The sequence below is a fragment of the Scyliorhinus torazame genome, chromosome 4, assembly GCF_047496885.1.
Source record: "Scyliorhinus torazame isolate Kashiwa2021f chromosome 4, sScyTor2.1, whole genome shotgun sequence".
Lineage (NCBI taxonomy): Eukaryota > Metazoa > Chordata > Chondrichthyes > Carcharhiniformes > Scyliorhinidae > Scyliorhinus > Scyliorhinus torazame.
The window spans coordinates 234,916,349-234,930,466 of NC_092710.1; the positions used below are offsets into that span (position 1 = coordinate 234,916,349).

The 14,118-nt window shown below is 48.4% G+C and overlaps 1 protein-coding gene across 4 annotated transcripts in view; it reads right to left on the reverse strand.

The window, feature by feature from the left end:
* slc35f6 (solute carrier family 35 member F6) overlaps window positions 1–12,915 on the reverse strand; it is a 44,455-nt gene extending 31,540 nt beyond the window's left edge. The window contains exon 1 of one of the 4 annotated variants that reach the window (XM_072499492.1): window positions 12,704–12,915. In XM_072499492.1, the coding sequence (XP_072355593.1) occupies window positions 12,704–12,780 (77 nt within the window). In that variant the 5' untranslated portion in view covers window positions 12,781–12,915. Of the gene's footprint in view, window positions 1–12,269; window positions 12,578–12,703 lie in introns of those variants that run through there. The other 3 variants (XM_072499494.1, XM_072499495.1, XM_072499496.1) reach the window with 3 other exon arrangements.
* Window positions 12,916–14,118: the final 1,203 nt, after the last annotated feature.

Sequence of the window (14,118 nt, forward strand, 5' to 3'; positions counted from 1 at the left end):
ATGGCACCCGCATCCGAGGAAATCTCGCCAAGTGTGGCCTCGGCGGAGAGAAACTCGGAAGCCAAAAAACAAAACGGCAAAGTGTCATGAGTGGTGTCTTGGCGCTGTTGCCACAGAGAAAACCCCAAACTGGAAAGGAATTCTCTGGTGAATCACACCCCCACAGTTTTTTAAGCTTTGACAAAAGAGTCATCCAGGATTGAACCGTCTCCACAGATGCTGTCAGACCTGCTGAGATTGTCCAGTAGTAATCAGTTTTTTGGTTTCAGATTCCAGCATCCGCAGTAATTTGCCTTTAAATTAGTGATGCCCAAACATCAAGTGGAGCACAGCTAACTAATTGGTGAGGTGCTAGCAGTCCTGCACTATGTACCTATTGCTGTAACAATTCAGCATCAAGAAAACGATAGGAAGCATTTTCCATGGCTACGTAGTGCGATGGGCCTCAATTATTCAAAATCTGATGTGCTCGGACAGCAACAATCCTCCTCCTTCAGGTACCATTTTCCAAGAGGGTGTTTGTGACCCATTGGATTGGGATTAGTCCAGGATGCTGCTTGGCCAGTACTGTAGTGGTTTGTTGTTGCCTCCTGCAATTATGGCAGACGAGAAAGACAGTTCTCGGTAATTTACATGTGGCACACTGCCAAAGAAATGCTCATCGCATATATTTGAAATATTGTCACTATGTTGCGTTAGCCACTGGTCAGGGTAGGTGGTTCTTGCCAAAAGCAATGGGGCAGGCCTCCAACTTGCTGCTCAAGGAGGATAAGAACCCGGTGAAGTACAAGTTGTACAGGCCCATAACTCTGCTGAAATGTGGATGCCAAGATTTGGCAAAATTGCAGGTGCCAAGGTTGGAGTTGTGCCTTCAGAGGGTGATTGGTGAGGATCAAACAGGGTTTGTTGGGCAGACAGCGGATATTGAATGTGAGCCAGCTGCTGAATGCAATGCTTTCTCAGGCAGAGGGGATGGAGTTGGTGACGGCATTAGATGCAGAGAAGGCATTTGATCGGGCGGAGTGGAGGTATTTTATTGGCGGTGCTGGAGCAAATTGGGATTGGGCCAAAGTTTGTAGCATGGGTTCAGTTGCTGGATAGTGAATGTACTCACAAATGATATAAATTCAGGGTATGTTTCATTGCATGGGGGGGGGGTGGGGGGGAAGCCAAATACCCCCCCCCCCCTTCTGTTTGCATTGGCTATAGAGCCCTTGGCCATTTTGCGGAGGAGCTCGGAGTTGTGGAAGGGAACATAGGTGTCCCTGTACGCGGATGACTTGTTCGGAGCCGGGCTCCTCAGTGGGAGATATAATGGGTTTGCTTCCAAGATTTGGGTTGCTCTCTCGGCAAGCGTCGCCCTTTAGGTATATGGTGGTGCAGGTGGCCCAGGATTGGGCAGGTCTTCGGAAGTTAAATTTCTCTAGCATGGTGGGGAGGGTGAAGGCCGATTTGTCAAGGTGGGATAATCTTCCTGTTGCTGCAAGATGAGCCGGGTACAGGCAGTAAAGACATTTTACTGCAATTTTTGTTTCAGTGCCTGCCACCTTTTTGCCGAAGGTGTTTTCCAAGAGGGTGAACAGGCTGAGTCTGGGTGGGGAAGGTTGCCAGGATAAGAAAGGTGGTGCTGCAGAGGGAACAACAGTCGGTAGGGGGTTGGGCTTCCTGAATCTGATGTACTATTGTTGGGCAGCGAATGCAAAGAAGGTGCAGGGATGGAATAGGGAGGCGGGGCATTGTGGATAAGGATGGAGGCAGGCTCATGGCCACACTGAAGATCGAGGCAGTTTTGGCAGCATTTTAGGTTGGGGGTGGGGCTGCCGATCGGGGAAATTACGGATCTGTTTTTGGGAGACAGTTTGCGAGCTTAAAAAGGAGCCGAGTGAAAAGTTTGGGTTTCCAGTACATGCAGGTGCAGGGCTTTGCGAGGGAGGTCGTCCCGACAGCATCTGCCTCCTCGTTGCTGAAAGCCATGCTGTCAGCGGGCAGGTCGGAGAGTGGGGCCGTTTTGGCAGGCTATGGAATGATTTTTGGAGGAGGATAAGCTCTCTATGAAGGGGTTAAGGCTGAGTGGGAGCTGGAGGAGGGATTGTGGTTGAGGTGCGAGGTGCTGTGGAGGGAGTGCTTTGATTTCACGTGTGAGGCTGGGACTCATACAGTTGAAGGTGGTGTACAGGGTGCACCTGACAAAGTAAAGGATGAGTCGGATGTTTGAGGGGGTGCAGGATGTCGGAGTGGTTTTGTGGGAGGGGCCTTGCGAACCATGCACACAAGTTTTGGGGCTTTGGAGGGCAGTTTTGCATGTCGATGTGGAGCCTAGTCCCGGAGAAGCCATATTCAGGGCGTTGGACCATCCGGAGTTGCAGATGGGTGCAGGGCAGGTGTTTTAGCCTGCGCCTTGCTGATTGCTCGCAGGCGGGTCTTGTTGGGGTGGAGGTCAGCTTCTCCATCCTGTGCTTTGGCATGGCAGGTGGAGTTTTAGCCCTGGAGAGAAGGCAACATTTGCTGGGGTGGTGGTGGCTGCGAGTGATGGGTTCTACTAAAGTTGGGGTTTGTTCATTTTGCATTTTGGAGAGTTGTCGTTGGGAGGGATGGGGGTTTCAATGTGTTGGGTGGGTTGTTGAATAAAAATATTTTTTTTAAAATGACTTCATCACTACTAAAAGCAGGACTGGAGAAATATTTCTCTGCTATCAGAAACACACATGAAACCGTGTGCTGAGAATTGTTCATAAAATAGCAACTGGTTTGCATTCATACAATTTAGGGCGGAAAAGGAAGCAATTTGCCTCACAGCGTCAGGGACGAGGTTCAATTCCAGCCTTTGGTGACTGTCCTTGTGGAGTTTGAAAATTCTCCCCATGTCTGCATGGGTTTCCGGTGCTCTGGTTTCCTCCCACAGTCCAAAGAAGTGCAGGGTAGGTGAGGTTATGAGGATAGGGCAGGGGAGTGGGCCTCGGTAGGGTGCTCTTTAAAGGTTGGGGCAGACTTGATGGGCTGATTGGCCTCCTTTGGTTCGAAATGAGCATGACTTGGGTGCCATTTTCGCTTGTTTAGGGAGCACTGAAATATTACAGCAAGCACCCCTGCAAACTCGCTTTCTGCTACCCACGCTGGTGGCCTCAATCTGCATCACAAACCAGCTGTCCAGCCAAATGAGCTACATAAATAACCATAAAATGCATCCACAGTTGCAGACGCAGAAATTACTTAAGGACAAAATAACTTGGGGAGGACAAAATAACTTGGGAGGACAGAGATCAAAGATGCATTTTTCTTAAAAATCACAGAGAAAAGGAGGAGATATTGGGAGGTGTAATAAGTCAAGGAAATATGTCCGATATTAATGGAGACAAAAAAAAAACCTTCAAAATTGCAAATTAATGGAGATAAAACAAAGAATGCAAATTTGGGTTTGGTGCATTAATGTTTATATACTGCATTAAACATGTGTCCCAAGGTGCTTTACAGAAGCTTGATAAAGCAAAACCTGACCCCAAGCCACACAATCTTAGGACAAAGCAATGTCAAATAGGTAGGTCTTAAGGAGATAAAGTCTTAATAGCTGAAGGCTCAGCCCCCAATAGTGACAAATTAACACTCGAGGCCAGAATATGTGGATGAGGCTGCGGAATTGGAGAAAAGGAGTACAGTAGCCATCCATAAAGGATTTAAAAACAAAAGATGATGGGAAAATAAAAAAAAATTGTGCACCTTATCAGGAGTCAGCGATCACAGGAGACAAGGAATCTGATGTTAGAACATTTGGCACAGGAATTTTGACAATTCGAGGCAACAAAACAAGTTGGAAGGGTTTCTGCAGAAGAGCGGAGGCTATTGAGGTGGAAAAAGGCATTCTGACAGCTGATATGGAAAGCTCATCTCAAAGTCAAATAACAACAGCCTGGTTCATCCGCAGCCAGTTACCAGGGAAAGCTCGAACAACTGGATTTCTCCCAATACCCAATTATTAGAATCACAAACAATGCATCCATTCGATCGGCGCGATGGCCCGATGCCAGTGGCAAGAATCATTCCGGCGTCAGGCCACCCAGAAATTGCAGAATCCTCCACACTTCTGGGGGTTAAGCCGGCGCCGGAGGGGTTGGCGTTACGCCAACCGGCACCGATGGGCCGGCGTGGTCCCACACATGCACAGAACTGCCGGCGTGTTCTTGTGTACACGCTGGGGGTTTCTTCTCCACACCGGATCCTTACAGAGGCTGGTGCGGAAGGAAGGAGTGCCCCCACGGCACATGCCCGCCCACAGATCAGTGGGCCCCGATCGTGGGCCAGGCCACCCCCCCCCCCCCACCCGAGGACCGCACCAGCCAGCCTACCAGCCAAGTTCTGCCGTGTGGGACCATGTCCATTTCACGCCGGCGGGACTGGCCGAAAGCTGACGGCCGCTCGGCCCATCGGGGCCCGGAGAATTGCTGGGGGGACCGCTGCCAATGGCCCCCAACCAGCGTGGCGTGAACCCCGCCCGAAAACCGGCGCCGGAGATGACGGCAGCGGAGTGGCGGGTGGGGATTCACGCCGCCCTCCCTGGGGATTCTCCGACCCGGCGGAGTCAACAGTCAACAAAATACCCTTCCTACTGGTTAGTGGAGTCACAAATGAATGGAAATGGCTGAATTGAGACTTGTTAGAGGCTGCCATTACAGATCTGCATGCACCTAGCATTTCCCTCGACACAAAACCAGCATGTACCAAGCAACACCCGACTCCCACGGCACAGGCTTTAAAAAGATGCAAACTTTAGACCATGGGTGCGATTCACCGGAAAGGTTTCCACGAGTAGCGAGCGAGAATTGCTGCGAGCTTCCTGGCAACGTTAATTGGTCCACTTAACTAGGCCTCACCGGCTTCTCACTGCAAAGACTCACCAGCCGATTCGTCGGCACTGCCCTTGCTAGCTCCCCACCAACACCTTTGAGCAGCGCTTAAGCTGCACTTGCTCAGCCAACTTGCAATAATGGTGCCGAGGAGACCAGCCCCAATTTTCAGGGACGCAGACATGGGGAGGCATTTCCTGTTCCTGAGGGTGAGCCACAAGGCAGCCAGTGCTGCCTGGGATGAGGGGGCAGCTCGGGGAAAGTGACCAGGATGAGTGGCCTCCAGAGCTGAAAAATGGTCAACAACCTACACCGGGCAGCACGAGAGATTAGACACCATCCCTTCCTCCACATCCCCTCCCTTCAAATGCTCACTTCGCCCCCCCCCCCCCCCCCCCCACCATAAGTGAACCACGCGTGTGGCTGCCGATGCCCCCTGTCCTCTCCCCTGGGAACCCAGTCTGGCAAAGTTGCCGGAATTAAGAATCCTCACCTCATTAGAGGAGCGTGCCCTGGACGAGGCCAGATCAGTCACCCACACAGAGGCTGGCAGACACAGCAGGAGGTGAGGAACAAATGGGCCCCAGCCAAAGGACTGGTCAAAAGAGAGTAGTGATTGCCTTACGGACTGATCCACCCCTCCCACGGGCCACATGTCCATTGTCCACATGCCCTCCAGCCAACGGCGCCAGTCCAACCTAGGCGTCCCCCTCTCAGGAGACCACCTTGGAGTAGAGCTCGGAGGATGCCACAAGACCATAAAAGAAATTGGAGCAGAATTAGGCCACTCGGCCCATCTAGTCTGCTCCAATGTCAATCAATACTGATATTTTCTCATCTCCATTCTCCCCATAACCCCTGATCCCCTTATTAATCAAGAACATATCTATCTCGGTCTTAAAGACATTCAGTGATTTGGCCTCCACAGCCTTCTGCACAAAGAGTTCCACAGATCCACCACCCTCTGGCTGAAGAAATTCCTCTCATCTGTTTTAAAGGATCATCCCTTTAGTCTGAGATGGTGTCCTTTTACCTACCAAGTGGAAACATCCGCTCCACATCCACTCTATCTAGGCCTCGCAGTATCTTGCAAGTTCAATAAGATCCCCCCTCATCATTCTAAACTCCAACGAGTACAGACACAGAATCCTCAACCGTTCCTCATACGACAAGCTCTTCATTCCAGGGATCATTCTTGTGAACCTCCTCTGGACCCTTTCCAAGGCCAGCACATCCTTCCTTAGATACAGGGCCCAAAACTGCTCACAATATTCCAAATGGGGTCTGACCAGAGCCTTATACAGCCTCAGAAGTACATCCCTGATCTTGTGTTCTAGCCCTCGCCCTCTTGACATGAATGCCAACATTGCATTCGCCTTCTTAACTGCCGACTGAACCTGCACGTAAACCTTCAGAGGATCGTGAACAAGGACTCCCAAATCCTTTTGTGCTACTGATTTCCTCAGCATTCCCCATTTAGAAAATAGCCTATGCCCAAATTCCTCCTTCCAAAGTGCATAACCTCACTTTTCCACATTGCATTTCATTTGCCACTTCATTGCCCACTCTTATCCTTCTACAGCCCTGTTGCTTCCTCAATACTACCTGCTCCTCTACAGATCTTTGTATCATCTGCAAACTTAGCAGCAGTGCCTTCAGTTCCTTCCTCCAGATCATTGATGTATATTGTGAAAAGTTGTGGTCCCAGCACAGACCCCTGAGGCACGTCACTAGTCACCGGCTGCCATCCTGAAAAAGACCCCATCAACCCCACTGTCTGTCTTCTGCCAGTCAGCCAATCCTCTATCCATGCCAGGATCCTCGAGTCTCCTATGCAGCACCTTGCCAAAGATCTTCTGGAAACCTAAATAAATTGTGTCCACTGGTTCCCCTTTGTCTAACCTCCTTGTTACCTCCTCAAAGAACTCTAACAGATTTGTCGGATATGACCTCCCCTTGACGAAGCCGTGCTGACTCAATCCTATTTTATCATGCACTTCCTAGTACTTCACGATGTCATCTTTAATAACAGACTCTAAAATCTTACCAATGACCGAAGTCAGGCTAACCGGTGCCCCTCGGGTTTAGATGCAACCCATCCAGGTTGCACCTGCCCCTGAAGAGATCCCAATGGTCCAGAAATCTGAAACCCTCCCCCCTACACCACCGGTTTAGCCACGTGTTTAGCTACGCTATCCTCCTATTTCTAGCCTCACTGGCATGTGGCACAGGAAGTAATCCTGAGATTACAACCCTAGAGGTCCTGCTTCTTAGTTTGCTGCCCAACTCCCTGAACTCCTTCTGCAGGACCTCATCGCTCTTCCTGCCTATATCGTTAGTACCCATGCGTACTCGGACCTCTGGCTGTTCACCCTCCTCTCTTCAGGATGTCCAATGTTCATTCAGAGACATCCTGGACCCTGGCACCAGGAAGGCAACACACCATCCTGGAGTCTCTTCCACTTAAGCACCTGTGCCCCTTACTAGAGAGTCCCCTATAACTATCGCTCTCCTGCAGTTGCCCTCCCTTGCTGAGCAGAGCCAGTTGTGTTGCTACTGTTCTAGCTGCTTTGTTTTCCCACTGATTCCCACCCCCCGCACCAACAGTAGCCAAAAAGTCATGGCACAGCTTTCATCCCCAAGCTCCACCAGCGCAGGCACACACACACTTCAGTGAGACACCGGGGGCTCAATCTGGTGAGCACCATATACATCAGGTGGAGGCAGGAACCCAGAAACCACCCCCTCCAACCCAAACGAGACAGCAGTTGGAGGGCTGCTAGATCCCAGGACCCAACCTGCTGAACAATTACCTGGAGCCGATAGGGAGCAGCTGGGACATTTGAGGCAGATGTCTGTGTCATGCCAGCAGATCCATAGCCGCTCGGAGTCCCAGGAGGTTACAGGCACAGATGGCGCTGGCAATGCGTGGCACCTGGGCCAACACTGCTCGGGTTGTGACCGCAGTGGAGAAGCTGGTGCACGACGTCAGCACCATGAGTGAAGGTGTCCAAGGCGTTGCACAGGCGGTGACGTCTGGCATTGGCAGAATGTCTGATTGATGAGGTTCTGCGGGACATGTCCTTATCTCGTATGGAAATGGGCGAGGCGCAAAGCTTGTCTGAGTAGTAGATGGGCATTGCCAAGGCGTTGACACGATGGTACAGATCATGGGGTTCTACCTGTGATGGCAGAGCCAGATGATGCAGGGGCAGCTGAGGCTCAAACCAGCTGCCCCTCCGTCCCAAGGTGAATCTGCACCGAGCGGGAGGAGAGGTGCTGAGTGCCAAACCAGACCAGTCTCCTGGAGTGGCGAGGGTGGACATCACCTTCCCAGAGTTCCACCCCTCTGATGAGGCTGCATCTCGAAGTCAACACACGGGACAGGGTGGCACGGCTGTGCATGTGCCACCGCCAAGAGAACCAGGGCGGGCCCTCTGGCCTCAGATCCTCAAAGGACCACCACCAGGGGCATTGAAGGCCACAGGATGTGGTAAGCAGCTGGCTGCCTCCACTTCTAATGTGCATCCTGGGGACACACCTAGATATAGTGGTAGGAGGGCAAGGCACATTGAGAAATACTGAGGGCACTGAGGGATGAGGGGACACTGTTGAGAGAGTGGGGACTAGTATTACACATTAAAGACCCCTGTGCACAACCATTATGATGGCCCTGTCACTTTCTTCCACAATGCAGGATGACCTCTAATCCCTTGGCCCATCTCTCCAGGCATCTCCCTCTTCCCGTGGCACCCACCCATTCTTGGACATGTCCCCGGAGTGGTCAGATTTTTTTATTTTATAAATTTAGAGCACCCAATTCATTTTTTCCAATAAAGGAGCAATGTCGCGTTGCCAATCCACCTAACCTGCACATCTTTGGGTTGTGGGGACGAAACCCACGTAAACACAGGAGAATGTGCAAACTCCACATGGACAGGGACTCTGGGCCAGGATCGAACCTGCGACCTCTGTGCCATGAGGCAGCCGTGCTCACCACTGCGCCACAGTGCTGCCCTTGTAACATGCTCACTTAACCAGAATTGCCAATTGCCTATTAGCAATAGACTTCAGGCACACTGAAGTTGGTCCAGGGGTTGGCATGATGGTGTTGCAAACAAACACCCCCTCCCCCCCACCTTCCTATGGCAGCCCACCCAGGCAGAGGGTACCCCACCCCCATCCAAGGTCCCCCACTGAGTACTGGGGTGGCAAGCCCAGCACCCCTGGGCTATTCCTCAGCTCCCCACAGAAGTCCTTCCATCAGGTTCACGTTTTTCAAAAGGCGTACTAATTGATGCCAGCGTGACCACTTGCTGGAATTAAACAAAGGAAATTACATAGCCACGAGGACAGATTTGGCCCGAGTGGAGTGGACAGGAAGACGAAAAGATAGGACCCTGATGAGCAGTGGCAGATGTTTAAGGAGATACTCAATTCCTCACAACTAAAATATATTCCAGTGAGGAAGAAAGATGGTAAGGGGGTAAAAAACATCCATGGCTAAACAAGGAGTTTAAGGACTATACAAAGTTATAGTCCTGTACCAAGTTATATCATATTGCAAAAACCAGTGGCAGACTGGAAGATTGGGATACTAAATTTAAAAAAAGAGCCAAGGAAAATTGCAAAAGAAAACCAGTGCAAAATATCAAAAAGGATAGCAAAAACATACAAAAAGTTTCAGTGTGGGTCCCCTGGAAGAAGAAACCAGAGAGTTAATAGTGAAGAACAGCAGCAAGATGCTAAATCAATACTTTGCCTCAGTTTCACAGTGGAGGACAATAATAATAATCTTTATTATTGTCACAAGTAGGCTTACATTAACATTGCAAAGAAGTTACTGTGAAAATCCCCTCGTCGCCACACTTCGGTGCCTGTTCAGGGATACGAGGGGGAGAATTCAGAATGTCCAATTCACCTAACAAGCACATTGTTCGGGACTTGTGGGAGGAATCCGGAGGAAACCCATGTATGTCATAATATACACCAGTATATCATGGTGCAGACACACACTGATAGACACACTGTGGCACCAATCAACACACACAACACCGCTGCCAATCACCAGTGAGAGCACATGCACTATAAAGACAGGGGGCATCAGAGTTCTCGCTCATTCTAGTTGCAGCTAGCTAGGAAGACAGAGCTCACAGCCTGCAACACAGACATTCACCATGTGCTGAGTGCATCGACTGGTTAGGACAAGGCAAAGGTCTTTAGTTAAAGCTAGTATCATATTAACCCACAGTCTGAGTATGTTTAAACAGTTAATGATTCAATAAAATAGTGTTGCACTATTTCAAGTGTTGGTGACCTGTATGTGATCCAGAACACCCAACGCATCAATGCAGACACGGGGAGACCGTGCAGACACCGCACAGACAATGACCCAAGCCGGGAATCGAACCTCGGACTCTGGCATTGTGCTATTGTAATATAAAAGGTAACATAAAACCATCAGCATCAATACGGAAACAGTACTCAAACTATTGGGATTGATGGCAGACAGGTCCCCTGGGCCTGATGGCCTACATCCCAGGCTGTTGAAGGAAGTGCCAGCAGAGATAGTGGATCCAAAATATTCCAAAATTCCCTGGACACAGGAAAAGATCAGTGGATTAGAAAAATGCTAACGTAATGCCCTTATTCAAAAAGAAAATTACAGACCAATTAGTTTAATATACCGTTGTTGGATAATTGTTAGAGTCAATGAAGGAAGTAATATCAGAATATTTTGAAAGTCAAAAACACATGGGTTGCAGGCATCGCTGGCTGGGCCAAGATTTATTGCCCATCCTGAAGGGTATTGAAGAGTCATTGCTGTGGGTCTGGAGTCACATGTAAACCAGACCAGGTCAGAACAACAGATTTCCTTCCCGAAAAAAGGACATTAGTGAACCAGATGGGCTTTTACGACAAGATGGTTTCATGGTCATCTTCATTCCCGATTTTATGGAATTCAAATGTCACCATCTGCCATTGCGGGATTTGAACCTGGGTCCCCAGAGCATGACTCTGGGTCTCTGGATTACTAGTCCAGTGACAATACCACTACGCCACTGCCTCCCTTTGAAGGGCAAATCATGTTTGATTAATTTGCTAGAGCTCTTCGAAGATGTAACAAGCAAAATGGATAATGGGGATCCTGTAGACGTAGTATATCTGGACTTGCGGAAGGCGTTTGACAAGGTGCCGAACGTTAATTCACAAGGCATTATGGGTAATGTATTAGTTTGGATAGAAGACTGGCTGATGGACAGAAGACAGTTGGGATAAATGTATCTGTCTTTGATGGCAAGATGGGGTGCCACAGGGTTCGGTCCTTGGGCCCCAGTAGATAGGTTAAGAGAGTGTGCCAACATGCAGCAGATGGAGATAAGTGTGTGGTCATGCATTTGGGTCAGAAAAATGGTGTTGCCTCACCAATACCTTATTATCTAAATGGGGAGAGACTATGGGGTGCTCCATTGTAGAGAGATCTGGGGTACCTGCATTGGAGGCAGTTCAGAGGAGGTTCATAAGGTTGATTCCAGAGATGTGGGTTTGTTGTATGAAGAGAGATCGAACAGTTTAGACCAATATTCTCTAACAGAATGAGGGGAGATGCAATTGAGGCATACGATATAAAGGTATGGATAAAGTAACAAGGAGTGCACACGCACACACACACGCACAACTAATCCCATTCCTCTCACCATTGGGAAGGAACATTCTTTGTGAATCTACCCTGTTGAATCCTGTTAGAATTTCTAAGTTTGAGATCACCACTCATTCTTCTAAACTTCAATACATAATCCTAACCGTCTGTCCTCTTATGACAGTCCCACAATCCCAGGAATCAGCCTTGTTCATCCATAGCAAGAACATCCTTCCTCAGATAAGGACACCAAAACTGCATACAATACTCCAGGTATGACCGCCCAATGCCCTATACAATTGCAGTAAAACATCCAATACTCAAAGTCTCACTTTGGAAGACCAACATACCATTTGCCTGCTGGACCTGGGTGCTTATTTTCAGCTAAGAGTCTGAAGCAGTCAAAAGCCAATCCAGGACATTTCAAATAATCAGTTCTAATTATTTCTACCACAATTACAGGCCAGGGAGAACTTGGGCATTTTAGACACCAGAAATAGATCATTTTAAAACCTGCACCACTTTAATTAGTGCCATGGTCACTAGCATCTAAGTGGGCTGGAAAGTTGCTATGGCTTTGCAATGCACTCCTCTCATCCTTCTGCCCAGAAACAAACTAAAATCTTTCAAGATACATACATGCCACATTACAAACATCAGGAAGGGATATTTATCAACTCCATTCACATAGCACTTAAACATGAAACGCCACATTTTAATCATAGCACAAAATATCAGGATATTCAATTTAAAACTGCCCAATAAATGGTATCGATCAACATGATTATTACATTGCCGTTAACTGCTGACCCGGTGTTTCCTGTTGGTGCAGAGTGCAGCTTACTGGGATTTGCAGTCCTTCACCATTGCCTGCATATGGAGAATTTATTGAGGATACAAATTTGGAGGACTACAATCCCACAATGGGATCCATCGTACAGTATTTTCTTTTTAGCCCCTCTCACGACGACTAGAATTCATTTCCACGGTTAGAGAGCCCGAATGCGATGGTACATCAATGAGATTGGTACTGCTGCATTTGGCGGACTGCAAAAGAAAGCAGGATTTGAAGATTTACATGCAATCTCCGGGTGCGAATTATCAATCCCGGAAGTGGGGATAAATCTGCGAAAAGGGAGTGTGAGAAAGAGAAACCCCAACTGCAAGGCTGGAACCTCCCAGAGCAGCACCAACTGTTGTGTCAAATGAAACATTTGTTACTTACTTGGCCGATAGTGTGTTAATCGACCCTGTAATCAGCATCATCGCTGCCAGGCAGAACTGATACTTCGTCCACGCCATGCCAAAAACGCAAAGGTCCAATTGCAATTCTCAGCACCCTTTTTCTTTTTGCGGCTTTTTATAGAGAAACAGCCCCTTGTGATACAGGAACAAGAAATCACATGCTTCAGTCAGCTGAGAGCTTGACACCAATTTATGAACTGTGCGCCGCTTGACCACCAGGGATGATTTTAATTCCAGGGGGGGTCACTTATTTGGGGGGTGGAGGGGCGGCGTTCAGAGTGACTTTCAAAATACTTAAAATGAAACACATCTGCACAGAGTGAAAATGTTTACAAGGCTGTCTAATCACTGATCTCATTCTTAACATTATTTTGATTGCAAGGGAAAGTTTTCAAGGCTGGGGAAAGTGGAACTAACTGATTAGCTCATTCAAAGAGTTAGCACGGGCACGATGGGCCGACTGGCCTCCTGTCCTGTATCATTGTGATTCTGATTCTATAATTCTATGATGAAAACAATGGGCAAGACAATGAAATGAATCGCATTATCATAGAATGCCTACAGTGCAGAAGGAGGCCATTCGGCCCATCAAGTCTGGCCCGACCCTCTGAAAGAGCACCCAATCTACGCCCTAGCGCTGTGAGGCAGCAGTGCTAACCGCTGTGCCATCATGCCACCGATATATATTATGTGTTCTAGTGTTTTCTGAATAGGGAGGCAAAATTTCTCACAGATGCCTCTAACTATACCTCGATACATAATGTTCGTAGCAGATCAGGACAACCCACAATTTAAACCAAATTTTAACCTTTACATTGATGAGTAGTCATTATATTGTTACAGTTACATTATTTCACCATTGGATGATTAAACACAAGGCTTTCATTCAGGGCTTTTAAAAAATGCTGGGTTTCCCAAAAGTCAGGAGAGATGCTACTTTCAGATTTTGTAGAACTGGTTACAACACAATATCTGAGCCACTTGGATGTCATTGTTCATATTTGCACTTATTTCATTTTTCCAACCCTTCAGAGTGCGTTTTATTCATATTAGCCTTTCACAATAACAAAAGCAATAGAATGCTTTGTATACTATGACTGACACATGAGGTGGTCTTTTATGCCCTCCCCACAGGGAATGTGTAGGTGGCGAGGGCAATTAATCAGGATGGACGGGGCAGGTGGGGACACTGCCGTCTTCCTGCCTTCTCCTGGATTATGTCTGTGCTGCCCTGCCATGTGTTGAGGTTCTTAATTGGGAAATTAATCCCCAATTAAGGGGTTTATTCCTCCACCGCTGGTGGCCTGTTGTCAGTTACAAACCTGTGCGGGTTGCTTTGGTCGCATTGAGATGGAGTGGATCCCTCCTCGTTCCAAGGCACTCAGAACCTGATTT